This window comes from Moschus berezovskii, chromosome 8, assembly GCF_049115385.1.
Source record: "Moschus berezovskii isolate FMDL1 chromosome 8, NW_MosBer_1.0, whole genome shotgun sequence".
Classification (NCBI taxonomy): Eukaryota; Metazoa; Chordata; class Mammalia; order Artiodactyla; family Moschidae; genus Moschus; species Moschus berezovskii.
In genome coordinates, this window is record NC_142467.1 from 71,048,711 (window position 1) to 71,073,316 (window position 24,606).

Sequence of the window (24,606 nt, forward strand, 5' to 3'; positions counted from 1 at the left end):
GAAGTGTTCCCTTGGTATCTCTAATTTTCTTGAAGAGATCTCTTGTTTTTCCTATTCTGTTGTTTTCCTCTATTTCTTTGCATTGATCACTGAGGAAGGCTTTCTTATCTCTCCTTGCTATTCTTTGGAACTCTGCATTCTAATGCTTATATCTTTCCTTTTCTCCTTTGCTTTTCGCTTCTTTTCTTTTCACAGCTATTTGTAAGGCCTCCTCAGACAGCTATTTTGCTTTTTTGCATTTTTTTTCCATGGGGATGGTCTTGGTCCCTGTCTCCTGTACAATGTCACGAACCTCCGTCCAGAGTTCATCAGGCACTCTATCAGATCTAGTCCCTTAAATCTATTTCTCACTTCCACTGTATAATCATAAGGGATTTGATTTAGGTCATATCTGAATGGTCTAGTGGTTTTCCCTACTTTCTTCAATTTCAGTCTGAATTTGGCAATAAGAAGTTCATGATTTGAGCCACAGTCAGCTCCTGGTCTTGTTTTTGCTAACTATATACAGCTTCTCCATCTTTGGCTGCAAAGAATATAATCAATCTGATTTCAGTGTTGACCATCTGGTGATGTCCATGTGTAGAGTCTAACAGAAGCAGAAGGTATTAAGAAGAGGTGGCAAGAATACACAGAGGAGCTACACAAAAAAGATCTTCAAGACCAAGATAGTCATGATAATGTGATCATTGATGTAGAGCCAGACATCTTCTAATGTGAAGTCAAGTGGGCCTTAGAAAGCATCACTACAAACAAAGCTCGTGGAGGTGATGGAATTCCAGTTGAGCTATTTCAAATCTTGAAAGATGATGCTGTGAAAGTGCTGCACTCAATATGCCAGCAAATTTGGAAAACTCAGCAGTGGCTACAGGACTGGAAAAGATGAGTTTTAATTCCAATCCCAAAGAAAGGCAATGCCAAAGAATGCTCAAACTACCGCACAATTGCACGCATCTCACACGATAGTAAAGTCATGCTCAAAATTCTCCAAGCCAGGCTTCAGCAATATGTGAACCGTGAACTCCCAGATGTTCAAGCAGGTTTTAGAAAAGGCAGACATACCAGAGATCAAATTGCCAACATCCGATGGATCATGGAGAAAGCAAAAGAGTTCCAGAAAAATATCTATTTCTGCTTCATTGACTATGCCAAAGCCGTTGACTGTGTGGATCACAATAAACTGTGGAACATTCTGAAAGAGATGGGAATCCCAGACCACCTGACCTGCCTCTTGAGAAACCTGTATGCAGGTCAGGAAGCAACAGTCAGAACCGTACATGGAACAACAGACTGGTTCCAAATAGGAAAAGGAGTACGTCAAGGCTGTATATTGTCACCTTGCTTATTAAACTTATATGCAGAGTACATCCGGGGAACGCTGGGCTGGAAGAAGCACAAGCTGGAATCAAGATTGTTCAGAGAAATATCAATAACCTCAGATATGTGGATGACATTACCCTTATGGCAGAAAGTGAAGAGGAACTCAAAAGCCTCTTGATGAAAGTGAAAGAGGAGAGTGAAAAGGTTGGCTTGAAGCTCAACATTCAGAAAACAAAGATCATGGCATCTGGTCCCATCACTTCATGGGAAATAGATGGGGAAACAGTGGAAACAGTGTCAGACTTAATTTTTGGGGGCTCCAAGATCACTGCAGATGCTGATTGCAGCCATGAAATTAAAAGACGCTTACTCCTTGGAAGGAAAGTTATGACCAACCTTGATAATATATTAAAAAGCAGAGACATTACTTTGCCAACAAAGGTCCGTCTAGTCAAGGCTATGGTTTTTCCCGTGGTCATGTATGGATGTGAGGGTTGGACTATGAAGAAATCTGATCGCCGAAGAATGGATGCTTTTGAACTGTGGTGTTGGAGAAGACTCTTGAGAGTCCCTTGGACTGCAAGGAGATCCAACCAGTCCATTCTAAAGGAGATCCATCATGGGTGTTCATTGGAAGAACTGATGCTAAAGCTGAAACTGCAATACTTTGACCACCTCATGCAACGAGTTGACACACTGGAAAAGACTCTGATGCTGGGAAAGGTTGGGGGCGGGAGGAGAAGGGGACGACCGAGAATGAGATGGCTGGATGGCATCACTGACTCTGTGGACATGAGTTTGAGTGAACTCCGGGAGTTGGTGATGGACAGGGAGGCTTGGCGTGCTGTGATTCATGGGGTCGCGGAGAGTCGGACACGACTGAGCGACTGAACTGAACTGAACTAGAAAAATCACAGCTTTGACTTTATGGACTTTTGTCAGCAAAGTGATGTCTCTGTTTTTTAAAACAGTCTCTAGGTTTGTGATAGTTTTCCTTCAAAGGAGCAAGTGTCTTAATTTCATGGCTGCAATCACCGTCCTTAGTGATTTTGGAGCCCAACAAAGTAAAAGTCTGTCACTGCTTCCACTTTTCCCCCCTCTATTTGACATTCCCTCCTCCAGCAGACCACATTTTTTTCAGAACTCTTCACTATGACCTGTCCATCTTGGGTGGACCTGCACACCATGGCTCCTAGCTTCATTGAGTTACTCAAGCCCCTTCACCATGACAAGGTAGTATCAATGAAGAGGCCTGAGAGGTTTGCAGGTCCTTATTCTAAGGACTAGGGCTTCGCCTGGAACTGGCGAATTGTAAGGTTTAAACAGTTTGAGGCTGTCTGCTGAAAGTTCAGGTGGATAATTAAAATAGATTCACATGGTCAGATATGTGGCTATGAAGGGACCCTGCTGACTAGAAGTTGGTAATTGTCAGCTGCCTCTACAAAGATTACATCATGACCATTGCAACCTGCTGACCTTCAACACCCCCTGAAATAAGTTCAGGGTGAAAATCAGGAATGAGGCACTCTGTGCTCTGGAAAAAAAAAAAAAAACTGGCAGAACAGTACTTCAGATAGTTAGATCTTTTCAGAAAAAGGTTTTATGAGTTCCAATTCTTGCATCTTCTCATACCTAGAAAAACACTGACATCATTAATGGTGAAATCTGCTTTGGCTATTAAAAAATTTTGTTTTTACAATTAAAAGTCAAAATAGAATAGCTATTGTTCAGACATCCTGGGAAATAACTATTTCCCAGATATCCTGAAAAATGATATTATGGGTGTGATTTCAGATTAGATGCTGTGACCTAATGTAGAACTTAATGCTCCTGTAATGCATTTTTGCTTCTTTACTTTGCATGCTGCTCGTAAAACCAAAGTTACTCCATTTTAAGATATGGTTGTTTTTAAGTAAAGATTCCTAAAATTGTTTTTGAAAAAATAAAAATAAAAATTTAAAAAAAATCAAAAATAAATAAAATAGACTATTTAAGAACAAAGAGAAACAGCTATTAGTAGAACATCAAAGATGTTAATTTAGAAAAGAAAAGAAAAGGGCAGAGGGCTCCTTAGTAGAAAAGCAGACCCTGGCTCCATGCTGAAGACTGTGCTATTTGCTAGATAAGAGGCTTGAAATAAGTTTCTATACCAAATTTCCTCTAAAATATGAGGACTGACTTTGTTAATGCCTCTCATACAGGGCTGTTCAAAGGATTAAATGAGCTAAATAATGTCACACATTTGATACAAGTCCTGGCATGTAGCAAATATATCTAATTAAAGAAAAAGGAAAGAAATAGCAAAAGGGATCACTGGAAAAGACTCTGATGCTGGGAAAAGTTGGGGGCGGGAGGAGAAGGGGACGACCGAGAATGAGATGGCTGGATGGCATCACCGACTCTGTGGACATGAGTTTGAGTGAACTCCGGGAGTTGGTGATGGACAGGGAGGCCTGGCGTGCTGTGATTCATGGGGTCGCGGAGAGTCGGACACGACTGAGCGACTGAACTCAACTGAACTGAACTGAAGCAGGAGTCGGGTTTTTTTTTTTTCCCCCTATTTTGCTCAGTAAAGCTATGGTTTTTCCCGTGGTCATGTATGGATGTGAGAGTTGGACTGTGAAAAAAGCTGATCGCCAAAGTATTGATGCTTTCGAACTGTGGTGTGGAGAAGACTCTTGAGAGTCCCTTGGATTGCAAGGAGATCCAACCAGTCCATTCTAAATGAGATCAATCCTGGGTGTTCATTGGAAGGACTGATGCTAAAGCTGAAACTCCAATACTTTGGTCACCTCATGCGACGAGTTGACTCACTGGAAAAGACTCTGATGCTGGGAAAGGTTGGGGGCGGGAGGAGAAGGGGATGACAGAGAATGAGATGGCTGGATGGCATCACCGACTCGATGGACATGAGTTTGAGTGAACTCCGGGAGTTGGTGATGGACAGGGAGGCCTGGCGTGCTGTGATTCATGGGGTCGCGGAGAGTCGGACATGGCTGAGCGACTGAACTGAACTGAACTAAATGTATCCCCAGTAACTTGAAGAATGACTGGCACATAAGAGACCCAATAAATACCGGCTGAATAAATAAGTGAATGAATGAATGAATAGAATCAGTACAGTTCATCCTAGAAGCTAATGAAGGAAAATTTTCAATAACCATTATATGTTCAATGTGAGATCCATGTTTTTCTACAATTAACATATATGATTTTGACTTTGATTTCTATTACTGTGACTCGCAAAGTTGCTGAAGCACATTTCTCTTTTATTTGGAAACATGATAATGCAACATAATCCCTTGGAGGAGAGTATGGCAACCCACTCAGGTATTCTTGCCTGAAGACCTTCATGGACAGAAAGAGGAGCCTGGAGGGTTACAGTCCATAGGATTGCAAGAGTGGGACACTAATAGGGTAACCGAACACATGCAAAAAGCTAAGGGAAGGTCACTAGCCTTGTATGTGGAGGTCAAAGTGATTTTCAGGAGAGTGAGTGAGCTAATATCAGATGGTACTTCTTCCCTGACTTGTTCTTCGGTTGAATCTAAACTCTAGTTCGTCTCTAACTTTGGGAGGATAAGAATGACCTCTCTACCATTGTCCTTAAAACAAGCAAAATTTCCTTATAGCCCATTTGTGCAGATAAGTAGTAAGCTGCATTATACTCAGATGTCATTGTATTTACAAATGCTTTGTGAAATGCCTCTGTGAATACTTTCTTAATAGAGTTGGTCTAAATTAAATTTGTATTTTCTTTCAGTCATTCTTCTGGAGTAAATAAAACATGTCTTTGTGCTGACTCAATCGCATTTTGATGCACCTACTTTAGAATACTGGAGTGGGTTGCCATGTCCTCCTCCAGGGGACCTTCCCGATCCAGGGGTCGAACCCAGGTGTCTCCTGAACTGCAGACAGATTCTTTGCCATCTGAGCCACCAGAGAAGCAAATTAAATTTGTATTTTCTCACAATCATTCTTCCTGGGTGAATAAAACATGCCTCTGTGCTGATACAATCACATTTTGGTGCACCTACTCCAGGATCTTTACCCTAACTCCATTCTCTGACTCAGTCTCAGGTTGCATAGTTCTAAATCTTTTAGCTAACATCCTCACTTCCTGCCATCATCCTTCTCTAAAACTACACCTCACATGTATTCTGCCTTCTCTAAGGATACAGGATCCTCCTCCTCTGACCATTTCTCCCTGCTTCTTTCCTGACTTCCTGACATAGTGACTTTGGGCTCCTGAAACCATCTCTCCAGGGCATCCATGTTTTATTTCCTAGCCTGAGTCCTTTTCAACAAGGCTCCCAGCTGTTTCTGACCATACCCTTGCCTCAGCTTTGAGAATTTATAATCTCCTAGTCCCAAATTCAGCCCACTCAGTACTGAAAAAAAATAAAAAAGCCAGCACAAACCCCAAAAGCAACTGAGCCAGCACTTTCCTTCCTGCTTGTGGTTTTAAAAAGGATCTCTGCTTTTTGTTTTTGCTTTTTTTTTCAGTTTTTCCATCCATTAAAAAAAAAAATTGTCTTTTATTTAAGTATAGTTGATTTATAATGTTGTGCTAGTCTCTGCTGTACAGCAAAGTGATTCAGCTAGATAGCTAGATACGGATATGGGTATAGATACACTGCTGCTGCTGCTGCTGCTGCAGTTGCTAAGTCGCTTCAGTCGTGTCCTATTCTGTGCGACTCCATAGACGGCAGCCCACTAGGCGCCCCCTGTCCCTGGGATTCTCCAGGCAAGAACACTGGAGTGGGTTGCCATTTCCTTCTCCAATGCATGAAAGTGAAAAGTGAAAGTGAAGTCGCTCAGTCGTGTCCGACTCTTAGCGAACCCATGGACTGAAGCCTACCAGGCTCTTCCATCCGTGGGATTTTTCAGGCAAGAGTACTGGAGTGGGGTGCCATCGCCTTCTCCAGGGTATAGATATAGATAAATACATATACATAACTATTATTTTTTATATTCTTTTCCATGATGATTTATTTTGGATAAATTGAATATAGTTCCCTCTGCTATACAGTAGGACATTGTTTGTGTCTGCTAACTCCAGACTCCTAATTTATCCCCCTCTTTCCCCTTTGGTAACCATAAATTTTGTATTCTATGTTTGTGAATCTGTTTCCATCTTATAAATAAGTTCATTTGTATCTTATTTTAGATTCCACATATAAGTGATGTCATATAATCTGTGTGTTTCTCTGTTTGACTTATTTCACTTAGTGATAATCTCTAGGTCCATCCATGATGTGGCAAATGGCATTATTTCATTCATTTATATGGCTAAGCAGTATCCCATTGTTGATTTTCATTTCAGCAGTTGTATCCTGCATTTTTATTGTTTCTTTTCCCCAGAGTCTATATTGATCAATCACTGAGCTATGGTTGTCTAATATCCTCTGTAGACACAACTTCAGCATTCATTGGCTTTGTAAGGGGTGCTGACATCCAGAGTACTTCTTTGTTTCTTTGGAGGGAATTCAGAGAGAAAATGTGAAGCAGAGAAGTTTCCTCATGACTGTGAGTGAGAACCTAGGGTTTCTAAGATGCTGATCTGTACAGTGGAAGAAATGCTGGCCCTTGGCCTGTTTTCTGTGCACATGAGCTCCAATCATCACATGTACATGTTAACAAAAGTGGATTTACTCCCTAATGTTATACTTTAAAATGGATTTACATTAAGAATTTTTAAGGTCATTTGATAGATTCAAGGTAAAGAATATTATCTCATTCATATTTTTATTCCAGAGTCTTTTACTCTGGGCTTCATAGAGTAAGGGCCCCCTATAGCTTCTGGAATAAATTAAATAATATATGCAATGTCCTGTGTGAGATTTGCAATCACTCTCTAAAGAAGGTGTTGTAAACCATATTTGTATATCAAATATGAGAAACTTGAAATGTGAGCAAATGCAAGGTATACAAATTTACCCTGTCTTAGCTCTAATTCTAGGTGTAGTGTTTGATGATGCTTCTGGTATGCTCTACAGACCCTATCAGGTCTCACATTTTCTTTCCATAAACATGCAGAAATTACAAGATCTGGATTTGGGATCAGATATGAAAACCATGCCCCAAAGAGTGAACTATTATGCAGTCCATGCTGCTAAGTCACTTCAGTCGTGTCCGACTCTGTGCGACCCCATAGACGGAAGCCCACTAGGCTCCCCCATCCCTGGGATTCTCCAGGCAAGAACACTAGAGTGGGTTGCCATTTGCATGTGAATAGACCTATGATGTAAACTATCTGTAAAATTTTCTGCAAAAAAGGGACAAGATTCAGGCTTAAAAATTTATCTGCCAATATACCAAGATATTGGGGCTTCCTAGATGGTACTACAAGTAAAGGACCCACCTTCCAATTCAGGAGACAGAAGAGACGCAGGTTAGATCCTTGAGTCAGGAAGATACCCTGGAGGAGGGCATGGCAACCCACTCCAGTGTTCCTGCCCAGAGAATCCAACAGACAGAGGAGCCTGGCGGGCTCTGGAGTCGGACACAACTGAAGCGACTTAACACGCATGCGTGCATGCCAAGATATAGACTATACGGTGGTGGTGGTGGTGGTTCAGTTGCTAAGTCGTGTCCGACTCTTGCGACCCCAGGCTACAGTCCATGGGATTCTCTAGGTAAGAATACTGCAGTAGGTTGCCATTTCCTTCTCTAGGGGATCTTCCTGACCCAGGAATCGAACCTGGGTCTCCTGCATCGAAGGCAGGTTCTTTACCAACTGAGCGGGAGGGAAGCCCCCGCTATACAGTAGTAACTCAATTATACTACTCCACTTGTGGGACACAAAAAAATATGGAAGGTGAAGTGTGAGGTGGCTAATTCTGGGAGACAGTACTATAGATATTTAAAAGGAAACATTTTTAATCTGCATATTCTTTCCTTCTCAAAGTCTTCTAAAATATATATACATGAATCACATTATTTTGAAATCATTAGTTTAAACATTTTTTAATTATATTAAGTAAGTCAAACGCCAATAAATAATTATGTCAGCCTACCTCATCAGACTATAGTGTTTGTGTGATTCACTGGTGAATTCCAATGCCTAAATGAGCTCCAAGCACATAGTAGGTGCCAAATGCATATTTGCTGAATAAATTAATGACAAACCCATCCAAAATAAATCAATTGTAATTTGTTTTTCTTTTTTCATTTGCTCAATCTTTTAATATTTTATTTTAAATTAAAAGATATAAACAAATAAAAATATTAATAAATTGCATGTGATATTAATAAATGTTAATAAATTGCTTCAGCAGTGCCCCACTCTTTGTGATGCTATATACTATAGCCTGCCAGGCTCCTCTATCCATGGGATTCCCCAGGCAAGAATGCTGGAGTGGGTTGTCATGCTCTCTTCCAGGGGATCATAATAAATTAGATCTTAATTAAATAGACTTTAATACACTTGATTTTTTAATCCTGCTATATTATGGATGGATTAAAACCTTTTTCTTTTCCAACTCATCTCCTAATTCTCAGATTCACATGTTGTATTTTTTTTTGTTAGATTGACAGAGTAACACTCAAAATGAACTTGTATATAGATTAATTGAATGAATGAAATCAATTATTTCAGTCATGACTTTTTTTTTTAATTTAGCCACACCTGTAATTAAAGTTTGATGAAGAAATACCATGCAACAAAACCCAGCTGTCATACATCAGTCCTCTCACTAATTGCCTGCTTGCTAGATTTAAAAAAACACACTTTTTAATTTGATTTAACTTCTAGTCAAACATCATTAGGATTGATATTAAGTTAAATTTTTAAAACCCTCTTACACTGTTGGTGGGAAAGCAAACTAGTACAGCCACTATGGAGAACAGTGTGGACATTCCTCAAAAAACTGGAAGTAGAACTGCCATATGATCCAGCAATCGCACTCCTGGGCATACACACCAAGGAAACCAGAATTGAAAGAGACACATGTACTCCAATGTTCATTGCAGCACTGTTTATAATAGCCAGGACATGGAAGCAACCTAGATGTCCATCTACAGACTAATGGATAAGAAAGCTTTGGTACATATACAAAATGGAGTATTACTCAGCCATTAAAAAGAACGCATTTGAACCAGTTCTAATGAGGTGGATGAAACTAGAGCCTATTATACAGAGTGAAGTAAGCCAGAAAGAAAAACACCAATACAATATACTAATGCATATATATGGAATTTAGAAAGATGCAAATGATAACCCTGTATACGAGACAGCAAAAGAGACACAAATGTATAAAACAGTCTCTGGGACTCTGTGGGAGAGGGTGAGGGTGGGATGGTTGGGGAGAATGGCATTGAAACATGTATATTATCATATGTGAAATGAATCGCCAGTTCAGGGTCAATGCAGGTTACAGGATGCTTGGGGCTGGCATGCGGGGATGACCCAGAGGGAGGATAAGGAGCGGAGGGAGGTGGGAGGGGGATTCGGGAGGGGGAACTCATGTACACCCGGGGCGGATTCATGTCAATGTATGGCAAAACCAACCAATATAATATTGTAAAATAATTAGCCTCCAATAAAAATAAAAATTTTTTAAAAATAAATAAATAAATAAAATATGCTTTCAAAAGAATTTAAGAATTGCATCTATCCTGAGTGTTACTGACATATAAACCTCAGTGGACAGAGTTGAATCTCAGATGGTTGGTTCCACTAACTTGATTGGTAAATTACAGAAAGAAATAAAAATATCTGGGGAACAGAGTACTCGGAAGAGCCAGGTCCCCAGGAAACACAGGGTTATTGAAAAAAGTCTGCTTTCCGCAGCATCAAACTCCAACAGAAGATGGCAAATTTCCACTCAAGAAAAAACCACAGCCCACATTTGGTTTCCAGGAGGGCAAGGCAGATGCAGTATACATTTTTTAGGGCTCTTCATGCTGTGGTTATTGACAGGTAGGGGAGGTTCTTGTGGACAGGCTCTAAGTTTTTCCTAAAGAAATCTAAATGGTATGTTTAGTATTGATGACACACATTTTATTTTGGTTGTTGTGGGTGAATATATTGAATTCTAAAAACTATTCCTCATTACCAAGGCAATTTTAGCCTTTGCTGATACTCTATCTACTTTGAGACAAATTATCTTGCCTAAATTGTTTAGCATATGAAATTGTAATAGCTGTAAAGTAATCAAAAATGTCTTGAGATGACAAAGGCCATTTAGATGACTCTGTGCAACATGTCATATAAAAACAATATCATTCTTGATTATATTTATTTTGTATAATTTCACACATATAATTTGCATAATAAAGCTACAGCATTAGATCTGAGGTTACACTGTTTATTCTAGTGCTAAGTAAACTCAGCACAGCATTTTAGAAAACAGATTTTTTTTTAGCTCAATGCAGTTAAGATGACTCTAATTCTTGGAAATAATCAGTAAATGATCATTATTTCATTAGGGGTTGAGTTCCTCATTTCTGAAAATATTTAAGCAAAGAATGGTGATTAGTAAAGTTCAGCTTCCTTGTTCCCTTGGATACACATTATGGTAGAAATTTTATATGACTAGGAAATTTGGCCAAATGCTTTATAAACTTAGTCAATCATAATACAATGCTCTTTTGCTTTCCCTGTGGCCTCCCTGTGGGCCCTTATTGTTCTCCATGTTTATTTTTTTAATTGTTTATATTTAATTGAGTCCCATGGTAATATACTTACAAAAAATGAAAAGATTAAAAAAAGAGAAATCCATTAGTGTGTCCCTGGTAACAAATGCATGAAAGTGAAAATGTTAGTTCCTCAGTCACATTCAACTCTTTGCAGTCCCGTGGACTGTAGCCCACCAGGCTCCTCTGTCCATGGAATTCTCCAAGCAAGAATACTGGAGTGGGTTGCCATGCCACTCTCCAGGGCATCTTCCCGACCCAGGGATTGAACCTGGGTCTTTTGCACTGCAGGCAGATGCTTTACCATCTGAGCCGCCAGGGAAGGGGCCCCCACCCCCTGCCCATACATGAAGGTATATTAATAAATGTTAATAAATTGCTTCAACCATGTCCCACTCTTTGTGATGCTATGCACTATAGCCTGCCAGGCTCCTCTATCCATGGGATTCCCCAGGCAAGAATACTGGAGTGGGTTGCCATGCTCTCTTCCAGGGGATTGTAATAAATTAGATCTAAATTAAATAGACTTTAATACACTTGATTTTTTAATCCTGCTATATTATGGATGGATTAAAACCTTTTTCTTTTCCAACTGATCTCCCTTCTCCAGGGGTCTTTTCAACCCAGGGACTGAATCCAAATCTCCTGCATTATAGGCAGATTCTTTAATGTCTGAGACACCAGGAAAGCCCAACATGGATTTTGCTAAAATACCATTTTTACTCTATATGAATTTTTCATTGTCAAATGAAGATAATATTCCTACTAACTTTAAACAAATATAAGAGGTGAAAGCCAAACATAGCAAAAATCGAGAACTATGAAACATATGAATAAGCTGATTGGCCACATTGTTTTCTTTACTTATCAGGAACAGTTCAGAGATATTTATGTTTCCTATAGAATTCAAAGCATATGAATAAGCTGATTGGCCACGTTGTTTCATTTACTTATCAGGAACAGTTTAGCAATATTTCTGTTTCCTGTAGAATCTGGGTGTTGCTATGGGCTTTAAGCAGAGGAATAGCATACTCTGTTCTAAAAGTTCCACTCTGGCTGCTTTACTGAGGATTTACTGAAGAAGGAAGGGCAGGTAGCTGTGGAGGGACTGCAAGGAGTCTATTGAACAATCCAGGTAGGAGTAAGTGGGACTCCCCCCGCCCCGCCCCCACCAGGGAGGATGCAATGTAGTTGCCAAATGGTGAGCAATTTCTGGATATATTTTCAGGTGGAGCCAGGCAATTTTGGTGAGAAATCCCATACTGGGCCTGTGACAAACAAGAATCAAATTTAATTCTGGCTTGAGCAAGTAGGAGGATGGAGGGACCTAGTGAGACGAGAGAGACTTGCTTAGAGGAAACTGGGGGGTGAGGTAGGAAAGCAGGATAGTTTGTTTTGTTTCAGATGCTGATTGAATGTGTCAGTATGCACTTCAAACAGGTCAGTTGTTTATACGAGCCTTATATTCAGGCTTGATTCACACTTTAGGGGGTTAAAGGCCAAGTGATGGCATTTAATATCAAGAGACTGCTTGAAATCATGAGGGAAATGAGGTAGATTGAGAGGTGTTCAGCCTCAAAGTCATATATTTTACAGGCTAGAGGATATGGAGATGCTAGAAAAAGGAAACGGATAAAATGTGGAAAGAAAAGTCTACAGCTGAACTCAGAGAGCACATGGTCATGCATAGTAGCCCCAGAAAGAGGGAAAAATCAAATGTGCCATACTATCAACACATCAGATCGATTAGGAATGACGATGAAAGACTGAAGGGCAATAGTGCAGCAGAATGACTTTGGTGTCCTGAAGAGGGCAAAGCAAAATTCAGTGGATTCAAGAGGGAATACAGGCAGTGAAGAGAGACTATACCTTCCAGAAGGGAGGGGATTAAAATGAACAGATAAATGCAGGTAGTGTTTGGAGAAAAGAATAACATCAAGACGTTTTATTGCTCTGGTTGCCTTTATAAAAGACAGAGAAAACCAGCATGCTGACAAGCTGAGGAAATGATCCAGCTGAGAGGGGGCCACTGTTTATTCAGGGGAGTAAGGGGGAGTAATACCAGCAATACCTTCAATACGCTGGAGGATGCAACACCTGCAGCACCTGTCGAGGGATTTGCCTTAACCTGGGCTTACACTGTTTATTCAGAGGAAGAAATAGGGAGCAGATGCACAGGAACTCAGGGTAGGTAGTTGGGGAATTTAGTGGCCTGAGAGTTTGGATGTTCCCATTGGAGGATTTCAGTTTTGTTTTTCTGGTATTAATATTTTGCTGAGGGTATAGATACACAACGAGAAAGTGTTGGGAGTTTGAAAAGAGAAGAACATTGTGAAACAGTCACTAAGGAAAATGGAAAGTGAATACATAAAGGAAATACAGAATGAATGCTCCAAGCAATAATGAAGCATTGGAATTTATTGGTTGTAAATTTTAAAATGGCTATATTGTTGTCTCTCACCTCCTTTTCAGAAAGAAAACTCATGTATGGCAGGTGACAGTTGACTAACAAAAACTAGTTATGACAATGAATTTAATGAAAGCAAAGGAAAAATTTGGGCTTCCCTTGAGCTAAGGAGATCAATCCTGGGTGTTCATTGGAAGGACTGATGCTAAAGCTGAAACTCCAATACTTTGGCCACCTCATGCGACGAGTTGACTCACTGGAAAAGACTCTGATGCTGGGAAAGGTTGGGGGCGGGAGGAGAAGGGGACGACGGAGAATGAGATGGCTGGATGGCATCACCGACTCTGTGGACATGAGTTTGAGTGTACTCCGGGAGTTGGTGATGGACAGGGAGGCCTGGCATGCTGTGATTGATGGGGTCGTGGAGAGTCGGACACGACTGAGCGACTGAACTGAACTGAACTGAGCTCAGCTGGTAAAGAATATGCCCACAATGTGGGAGACCTGGGTTCAATCCTTGGGTTGGGAAGATCCCCTGGAGAAGGGAAAGGCTACCCACACCAGTATTCTGGCCTGGAGAATTCCATGGACTGTATAGTCCATGGGGTCACGAAAAGTTGGACACAACTGAGTGAATTTCACTTCACTTTCAAAGGAAAAAATTTACTGTTGAATATATATATCAACGCAATGGACTTGAGTTTGAGTAGGCTCCAGGAGTTGGTAATGGACAGGGAAGACTGGCATGCTGCAGTCTATGGGGTCGCAAAGAGTCAGACATGACGAAGTGACTGAACTGAAGTGTGTACAGAAAGGAGTGATTATAGTGGCTGAGCATGGCATCCAGCTAGATAAAGACAGCAATGAAGGTACAAGTTAGCTCAGTACAAGGCTTCACAAAAGTGTACACACACACATGCACATGGAGAGCAGGTTATCCTTAAATATTGTTTGAAAGAAGAAACTTTCCCAAGGTATCTTAGGAGTTATGCTGTGTCTAACTTCTTTTTCAGACAAAGCCCACATATGAGAAAAGGAAGGTATTTGCTTCCTTATGTGCTTGACTTTTTTTTTTTTAACTTTTCTATTATTGTTGGTTTCTAAGTTTGATTTCAGTCAGAGTCCTTTTTGGCCTATGTCTTTGAACCCGAGACCACTTGTAGAATTCAGAGAACCCAACAAATGAAGTTTTCTGAGGTTCTTTCCAAGACTTCATATCCACTTCAGCTTCTGGTCTCAAAATGTATTCTTTAAAAGCAAGATGAAACCATACATTTGCTCTTCTAAAATGCAGTATCTAAAGATCTGAACTAATTTAAAAATTATTCTCTGAATTTCCATACATCAGTATTTATAAATATTTTTATGCCTTGAAAACAATGCTTTTCCAAAATGTTTTCCTCTTCTACAGGCAATGAAGTCCCAAAATTTGTCCACTGTTACTGAGTTTCAGCTGCTAGGATTCCAGAACCTTCTTGAGTGGCAGACCTTGCTTTTTATCATCTTCTTGTTCATCTACTTCCTCACAGTCACAGGGAATATTGTCATTATTGTAGTGGTGAGCCAGGACCAGCGGCTGCACTCACCTATGTACACATTCCTCAAACATCTCTCCTTTCTGGAGATCTGGTATACATCCACCATTGTGCCCCTTCTCCTAGCCACTCTGGTCTCCCAGGGCCAAGCCATCTCCTTCCATGCCTGTATAGCACAGCTCTACTTCTTTGTGTTCTTCGGGGCTACTGAGTGCTTTCTTCTGGCTGTGATGGCCTATGACCGATATCTGGCAATCTGTAGTCCACTGCACTACTCTTTCCTGATGAGTCCTGAGATCTGCACCAAGTTGGTGGCTATCTCCTGGTTGACAGGAGTTGGCACAGGATTTCTGCCCTCTCTAATGATTTCCAAGTTGGACTTTTGTGGACCCAACCAGATCAATCATTTCTTCTGTGACCTCCCTCCCCTCATGCAGCTCTCATGTTCCAGTGTTCATGTCACTGAGATGGTCATCTTTATCCTGTCAATTGCTGTGCTGTGCATTTGCTTTATTCTTACACTGGTGTCCTATGTTTTTATTGTGTCATCAATATTGAGAATTCCTTCAGCCTCTGGCCGAATGAAAACCTTTTCCACATGTGGCTCCCATTTAGCTGTTGTCACTATCTACTATGGAACTATGATCTCCATGTATGTTCGTCCCAGTCCCCACCCATCACCAGATATCAACAAGATTATTTCTGTCTTCTATACTGTGGTCACCCCACTGTTGAACCCTATCATCTACAGCTTGAGGAACAAAGACTTCAAACATGCTCTTAGAAAAGTCATGAGAAGAAATTGTTTGCTCTATGGGGTACGAATGAAGGAGAATCTCTTTATCAGATAAAGAAAATCAACATAGAATACACAGTGAATTAAGTTCAGAAAAAGTGAGTGGCAGGTTCAGAGCCTTGAAACATGAATGCCATCATTTTCATTACATTAAATTCCACAAGTTAATTGGAAGGCATCATCAACTCAATGGACATGAGTTTGAGCAGGCTCTGGGAGTTGGTGATGGACAGGGAAGCTTGGTGTGCTGCAGTCCATGGGGTCACAAAGAGTCAGATAAGACTCAGTGACTGAACTGAACTGAAATTCCACAAGTCATAATAAAAGAGTGTCTGCACAACCCTTTGCCAACAACTGCTCAGAAGATAAATTGCCTCTTTCAAACTACTTTGGGTACAATTTTGTCCTGGACACTTTCATTTTTGATGGGAATCTGATTGTGTAATTCCAAGGCATGAAGATTACATATATAATATTTTCAGATTCTACAAAAGGGTTACTCTTAAGTTCATAAACCTGTGTACACAAAACTATGCATCTTTTAAATACTATTAGAAATTGGTCTTGTAGACTCAGCTCCTGATGTTATCAGTGCTTGTTAAATATCTGTGAAATGAATGAATGAAAAAAGAAAAGATAAATGAAATATGTGTTGGCCTGAATTATCTTCTAGTGACAGGAAAAAGCAAAGGAGGATTTTTGAAGTGCCAAAGATTGAGTATAGTGATTTAGAATTTTTCTGTTGTTTAATGAAATTATAGGAAGGGAGGGAGAGACAGGGAGAAGAGATAGAAGAGGAATAACTGGAGGAAGGAAAGTTCAGTTCAGTAGCTCAGTCATGTCCGACTCTGCAACCCCATGGACTGCAGCACACCAGGCCTCCTTGTCCATCACCAGCTCCAGGAGTCTACTCAAACTCAAGTCCATTGAGTTAGTGATGCCATGCAACCACCTCATCCTCTGTCGACCCCTTCTCCCACCTTTATTCTTTCCCAGCATCAGGGTCTTTTCCAGTGAGTCAGTTCTTCGCATCAGGTGACCAGAGTATTGGAGTTTCAGCTTCAGCATCAGTCCTTTCAATGAATATTCAGGACTGATTTCCTTTAGGATGGACTGGTTGGATCTCCTTGCAGTCTAAGAGACTCTCAATAGTCTTTTCCAACACCACAGTTCAAAAGCATCAGTTCTTTGGTGCTCAACTTTCTTTATAGTCCAACTCTCACATCCATACCTGACTACTGGAAAAACCATAGCCTTGACTAGATGGACCTTTTTTGGCAAAGTAATGTCTGTGTTTTTTAATATGCTGTCTATTTTCTTCCAAGAAGCAAACATCTTTTAATTTCACGGCTGAAGTCACCATCTGCAGTGATTTTGGAGCCCAAAAAGATAATCTATCACTGTTTCCATTGTTTCCCCATCTATTTGCCATGAAGTGATAAGACCAGATGTGATGATCTTAGTTTTCTGAGCATTGAGCTTTAAGCCAACTTTTTCACTCTCCTCTTTCACTTCATTAAGAGGCTCTTTAGTTCTTCCTTTCTGCCAAAAGTGTGGTGTCATCTGCATATTTGAGGTTATTGATATTTCTCCCGGCAATCTTGATTCCAGCTTGTGCTTCATCCAGCATTTCTCATGACGTACTCTGCATAGAAGGTAAATAAGCAGGGTGACAATATACAGTCTTGATGTACTCCTTTCCCCATTTGGTACCAGTCTGTTGTTCCAAGTCCAATTCTAACTGTTGCTTCCTGACCTGCATACAGATTTCTCAAGAAGCAGGTCAGGTAGTCTGGTATTCCCATGTCTTTCAGAATTTTCCACAGTTTGTTGTGATCCACATAGTCAAGTCTTTAGCAGAGTCAATAAAGCAGAAATAGATGTGTTTTCTGGAACTCTTTTGCTTTTTTGATGATCCAACAGATGTTGGCAATTTGATCTATGGTTCCTCCGCCTTTTCTAAAACCAGCTTGAACATCTGGAAGTTCACGGTTCATGTATTGTTGATACCTGGCTTGGAGAATTTTGAGCATTACTTTACTAACGTGTGAGATGAGTGTAACTGTGCGGTAGTTTGAGTATTCTTTGTCATTGCCTTTCTTTGGGATTGAATGTAAACTGACCTTTTCCAGTCCTGTGGCCACTGCTACATTTTCAAAATTTGAAGGAAAAGGAGAGGGAAAGGGGCAAAAGAAAGAAAGGAACAACAAGGGAAGAAAAGAGAAAGAAAAGGAAGGGAAAGAAAAATCCAAAGTATATATATTCTTGTGAGCCCTAGAAGTCAAAGACTGTATATCAAAAGGCTTTCATATTGTATTTAAGCCAATCGATGTCTACAGATTAAGAAGATATGGTACATATATATTATGGAATAATTACCCAACTATATAAAGAAATGAAATTGTGCTATTTGCAAAGAGAGGAATGGACCTAGAATCTATCATACAGAGTGAAGTAAGTCAGAAAGAGAAAAAACAATAATATTGTACATCAACTCATATATGTGGTATCTAGAAAAATGGTACAACTGAACCTATTTCCAGGAGAGGAATAGAGATGTAGTCACAGAGAAAGGATGTGTGGACATGGTGGAGGGAAGGGGGTGTGGAATGAATTGGGAGATTGGGATTGACATATATATACTACCATGTGTAAAACAGATAGCTAGTGGGAACATGCTGAGTAGCACAGGGAGCTCAGTTTGGTGCTCTGTGATGACCAAAATGGGTGGTACAGTGGGGGTGGGAGGGAGGTCGAAGACAGAGAGATATATGTATACATATAGCTGATTCACTTTGTTATACAGCAGGAACCAACACAACATTGTAAAGCAACTATACCATAATTTAAAAAAGAAGGCCTCTACTAATCTTGCTTATTCCTCCACTGAAAATTCCACACATATTTTCAACCACTTGGTATATGCCAGTCTGCTTGTTGCAGTCTGTGTTACTCAATAAATGGCCAGTGACTACTTTGCCTTAAGGAAGCCTCTTGTCTTGAGGGGTAGAGAAACATGTAATGAGTCATCAAAGAAAGAATTGACTTCTTGATATTTATTATGATTACTATGAAATGATAAAGTGTAAACTTGTGCATTAATATAGAACAATAAGGTCTAAATGATCACAGAAGGCTAACAAAGCTTTCTACTGACATGTTTATATAGTGCTTTAACCTACACTTTAAGGATGAGGAGAATAGGAATGGAAATAGTGGTCCATGAAGAGAACATAACATGAATGGTGAAGCAGCCAGGAAAATCTGAGGATGGAGGAAATAGACAAGTCTGGAGAGAAAGGCAGAAGCTTGCCCATGTAGGCCTTTCAAAGCCCTGTAAGGTTTTTTGTTTGTTTGTTTTTACACTAAGAAATGTAACTGATTATCAAAGGGTATCCATTTGGAAAGTCATGATATACTTTGCCTTTGCAAATCTCACTACCGTTTAGAGAAAAGACTGAAAGAGAACAAGAGTTTCTGGAGCCATAGCACTAGTCCACACAGAAGACAAGTTTGGTTTGATTTAGGTTTGATGATGTAACCCATCACAGAAATACCTCCCAATGATGATATTGGGAACAGACAATCTGGAATCATTTATTCCTGTGCAGTGACATCAGTTTATAGTCTCTTCACATACTTGTGATATGTTCTGCATCTACCCCTGAGCTTCAGAAGTAAGTGTTGTTTGATGCTTTTGCTCATATAATTTCATCTCAACACAAGTCCCTGGTGTTTCTTCCCCTCATTCCAGTGCTCAAGTTCACACTTTCTCCACTTGACTTGTGAGAACTGTTATTAGTCCTTATCAGATCCATCTGGTTCAACATTAGGTAGAAGGAAAGCAATGCACTGGATGATATAGGTAGGAAAACATCATCTTTCTGGGCCTTGGAGCAGAGTATCCAAAAACAACCAGATATCTTGTCTTGCAAACCTTCATCTTTGCTTATGTTCACTGTACTTTGTATCTAACAAGACTTAAATTATCTTACCAGAAGATGCTCTCTAATTTTAAATTTGATGGGTGCCTGACTCTGCCTATGGGCTTCCTTTGTGGCTCAGATGGTAAAAGAATGTGCCTGCAATGCAGGAGAACCCGGTTCTATTCCTGGGTTGGGGAGATCCTCTGGAGAAGGAACAGGCTACCCACCTCAATATTCTTGGGCTTCCCTTGTGGCTCAGCTGATAAAGAATCCACCTGAAATGCAGGAGACCTGGGATCAATCCCTGGGTTGGGAAGATCCCCTGGAGAAGGGAAAGGCTACCCACTCCAGTATTCTGGCCTGGAGAATTCCATGGACTGTATAGTCCATGGGGTCACAAAGAGTTGGACACGACTGAGCAATTTTCACTTTCACTTACACTATGGGGAGAAAAACAATGCTGATCCACATATAAAGAACTTCAAAAAATGATACCCAGTGGACATTTGGATGTATAGATCTGGAGATCAGAGGAGTAGCCTGACTGAGAGAAAAATTGGGAATTTTTACATATGCATCACTTTTGAAAATATGGAAATGAATAAGATTTCCAAAGGAAAGAGCATAAACCAAAAAAAAAAGTGTGGAAGAATTTCAAAACATAACTTCATATTTTTTAAGTAGAGAAGAGGAACCTGAAAAGAGATTAAAGGGGAACAAGCACAGGGATGGACGGGCATTTGTGAAGTGATTATATAGACTCTTCTAAAGGAAGAGAATGTTGAAGGAAGAGGCACTGGGCATGGAAGATGAGGATTAAGGTGCTTTTTTCAAGGTTCTCAACACAGAGGATACCATTGTTTCTGGGAATGGCAGCCTCTTTGGACTGGAAAGAGTACACTTCAGACTGATTACAGTGGAGGAGGGACTGACATATAAGGAGACAGAAGCAATTGTGTATATGCAAATAATTACCCTGAGAAATGCAATTGTGAAAAAATGAGATAAATATGCTTATAGTGGAGGAGTTGTTGTATTTTTGTAAGATGCAAGATTTTAACATCTGATTAAATTTGAAAACTTGCAACAAGAATCCACTAGTAAGCAAAAATTTGAGAAATGAATATAGAGAGTAATTAGTGACAGCTTGAGGTTGGGATCTGGGGGCAAATGTGAGGAGATCAGTATTCAATAGGGAAATAATTTTATTTAGTGTGAGAGACAGCAGGGAGAGAATCATTTTAATTTGATGAGCATTCAAAGAAATAGATTTAGGACTTCTACAAATTCCCATTGAAGGAGTTATATGATTTATGTTTCTGAGACAAGATCAGAAGCTCTTATTTACCATAAAGAATGTAGGTTAAGGTTTAAAAAGAAAGAAAAGAAAAAAGTCTTTTAGTCGTGTTCGACTCTTTGCGACCCCATGAACTATACAGTCCATGGAATTCTCCAGGACAGAATACCGAAGTACATAGCCTTTCCCTTTTCCAGGGGATCTTCCCAACCCAGGGATGGAATCCAGGTCTTCCACATTTCAGATGGATTTTTAACCAGCTGAGCCACAAGGGAAGCCACCATAAGAAAGTGGTAAAGCAGTCTAGACTCACTTTTTTTTTTTTTTAATAGTATTGATAGCTGACTGAAGGCAGACAGGTGAATTTGGAGGCAAAGATGTATTCCTAGTAGAAGCGTGTAAATGTAAGTTACTTCGGTAGTATCTGACTCTTTGCGACCCCATGGACTCTTGCCCCCCACATTACTCTGTCCATGGGATTCTCAGGTCAAGAATACTGCAGTGGGTTGCATTGACCTCCTCCAAGGGATTTTACAGACTCAGGGATTGAACCCCTGTCTCTTACATCTCCTACATTGGCAGGTGGGTGTTTTTTGTTTTTACCACTGGCACCACCTGGGAAGCCCCCTAAGAAAGTAGGCTATCGCTAATTTATTGTGATCTAAGCAACTTGTCTGTGTATTCTACTTTAAGACCACTCAGCTACTTTAGCTCAGTCCCATATGGTGAAAGACAAAGTTCACCCTGATTTGAGGCTTTGCTCTATGGTTAGAACTAGAGATATAAGCAAGGAAATAATGGACATTAGAGTCTCAGGTTGTCAACAAGGGAAATAAATACATAGGAGGGAAATGAAACAAACATTGACTAGAAGTTCAGAGTTTTTAAAAAATGCAGTTGTAATAGGATTATTTGTGTGTGCTATGTGGATTGATAGGAAGTGATACATAGAAATTTATTGACTTGAAATAGCAATATAAGACAAGGTTTAGTTTTGAATCACAAAAAGATCAAAAGTATAACAACAACAAAAAACAAAACTGAGATAAATTAGGTCTTGAGAAGAAGGATGAATTGGCCACATGACTGAGGGCAAAAATTCCGGAAGGAAGGAAAGTCATGATGCTTGTATTGTCTGTAAATAAGAGGGAGTGGCTAGTAGCTTGGTGAGCTGTCTCAATGCGGTGAGTGGGTTGTGGATTTTTCTAGCATGAGCTTCAATGGATTTCTTCTCTCTCTTTTTTTGTTTGTTTTACAATCGGGAGTACAATATTCCAGGCAAAGCATGAAATAGCAAAGAGTGTATTATTCTACAGGCTGACTCTCAATCAAGGGGAGGGAATGTGAAGAAATTCCACACAAGAGAGTTAGTGGTCAGTTTCCATTTAAGCAAGGAAGTGGTGTAAGATTAATAAAGAACTGATGACTAAACAAGGAACATAAGTTCCAAAGGGAGAAATTACTGTGATTGATCTAAAGCCATATGAAAATTTCAAGCCCCTCCTGGGGTGGGGCTATCACTCTTCTCTATAGATGTTACTCCAGCCTTTCATGGAACATACCAGGTGGAATATCTCAGAGTCCTTAACTTTGATGAATGTGGATTTAACATGTTTTAAATTAAACACAATTTAAATCTCAGTTCCCTTAAAAGGATCACACCACTGTATTATAAAGATAAAGGAGCCAATATTACATGTTTTTCAATTACTTATTCTCAGTTGTTTAAGAATTGAGAAGTTGTTTAAGTGCATCATTTTTAAGGAATCATTTCATAAATGTGCAATGATTTTGTCATAGCATGGACTAGGAAAATTATATGGAAGTTTCAACTTAGTCCATCACTTTAATCCATCTGTAAATGAACTGTCCTACTGTAAATAAATTCTGCTATTGTGTGTTTTACCAATGGAATCAAACATACATCATTTTTCTGATTGTTGTTTAAGAAACTGAATCATGTGATTGACCTATTAAGTGTACAAAATAAAAAATATTAAAAATACATTCATGATGCCATAAGCATCATTTTTTATTAAATATACTACCTTATTGACAGCTTAATAATAATAAAGAAAAGGGAGCAAATAAAGGAAACAATTTATTTTCATGAAAATGATGGATAATTAACATTATTAACATCCCTCTTACATTTACGCTTCTTAACTACCAACATACTTATTACAAAAATAAAGAAATTGAATGGGATGTGAATCTAAATTCTCTGTTGGACTTCTATCTCTTATAACTTTGTTTGTCCATGTGTTTTAACTAATTAGATACAAGGAATGTAATTCAAGCCCTATCTTCTGTCCTATTTAAAGCTTTTCCCTTCTTGCCGTTGTTTTTCAATTCAGTTCAGTTCAGTCGCTCAGTCGTGTCCGACTCTTTGAGACCTCATGAATCACAGCACACCAGGCCAGTTTATGTCTTAAGAAATCTGTCCAACTCTGTAATTTTTAACTTGAGTTTGGATCCTTAAAAATACTTTCTGATAGTTGAAAACCATCTCCCATTAAACCCTTAACCACATACAAGTACCCAAAGCAAAGTATTATAAAATGGATCCTTTCTTATGTTATTAGAAAGCAATGTGTGGTTTCATAAAGAAGTTGTTTGTTTCTGTCTCTGGCATACACAGAATTAAAATTGGCCTTAACTTCTATTAACTTCAACTAGATTTTACCGTATGTTTGTGTGATCATGTGTCGTGTGTGTGTGTGTGTGCGCACACGCGCGCGCACGCTTACTCGCTCAGTTGTGTCTGACTCTTTGCAACCCCATGGACTGCAGCCTGTCAGGCTCCTCTGTCCATGTGGATTCTCCAGCAAGAATACTGGAGTAGGTTGCCATGTCCCCCTTCAGGGGATCTTCCCAACCAAGGGTTCAAACCCAGGTCTCCTGCATTGCAGGCAGATTTTTTACTCTCTGAGCCACCAGGGAAGCTGTGTCATATATAGGTTTTCTTAAAGATTAATTACCCTAAATCTGTCCTGTGACAGTAGGGACTATTAGTTTATCCCTTGTTTTTAACGGTGAAATGAAATATATCCTGCCATATCAATAAATAAATGTCACAGCCATCAGCAACTTCGATTTTGGGCCTCCGCATGTGAATGACTCCTGAAATGGAATACAATTCCTGTGAAGCAACAGATGGCTCCACACCCGCTTCCGGCCCCACGGTGATTGCTGAGGAGCTGGGGGAATGCAGGAAGCAGCCATCCCAGCTATCACAGCTGCCATCCCTTAAGGTGAACAAAGAATTAAGGATTTAAACAATCAGAAAACAGGATTTGACCCCAGATAGCTGCGGAGAAGGCAATGGCAAGCCACTCCAGTACTCTTGCCTAAAAAATCCCTTGGACGGAGGATCCTGGTAGGCTGCAGTCCATGGGGTCGCTGCAAGTCAGACATGACTGAGCGACTTCACTTTCACTTTTCACTTTCACACATTGGAGAAGGAAATGGCAACCCACTCCAGTGTTCTTGCCTGGAGAATCCCAGGGACGGGGAAGCCTGGTCGGCTGCCGTCTATGGGGTCACACAGAGTCGGACATGACTGAAGTGACTTAGCAGCAGTAGCAGCAGCTGCTGCTGCTGCCGGAGAAGGCAATGGCAAGCCACTCCAGTACTCTTGCCTAGAAAATCCCATGGATGGAGGAGCCTGGTAGGCTGCAGTCCGTGGG

At 40.1% G+C, this 24,606-nt stretch overlaps 1 protein-coding gene across 1 annotated transcript; it reads left to right on the plus strand.

Annotated features, from left to right (window-relative positions):
* The first annotated feature begins 14,777 nt into the window (after positions 1-14,777).
* On the plus strand, positions 14,778-15,749 carry LOC129557997 (olfactory receptor 11L1-like). The gene has a single exon (XM_055428718.2). The coding sequence runs from the start codon at positions 14,778-14,780 to the stop codon at positions 15,747-15,749; it is 972 nt and encodes a 323-aa protein (XP_055284693.1).
* The last annotated feature ends 8,857 nt before the right edge of the window (positions 15,750-24,606 follow it).

Bases quoted from the DNA above. Each gene is read 5' to 3' on its own strand.
- LOC129557997 (XM_055428718.2), top strand. From the start codon at position 14,778: ATGAAGTCCCAAAATTTGTCCACTGTTACTGAGTTTCAGCTGCTAGGA.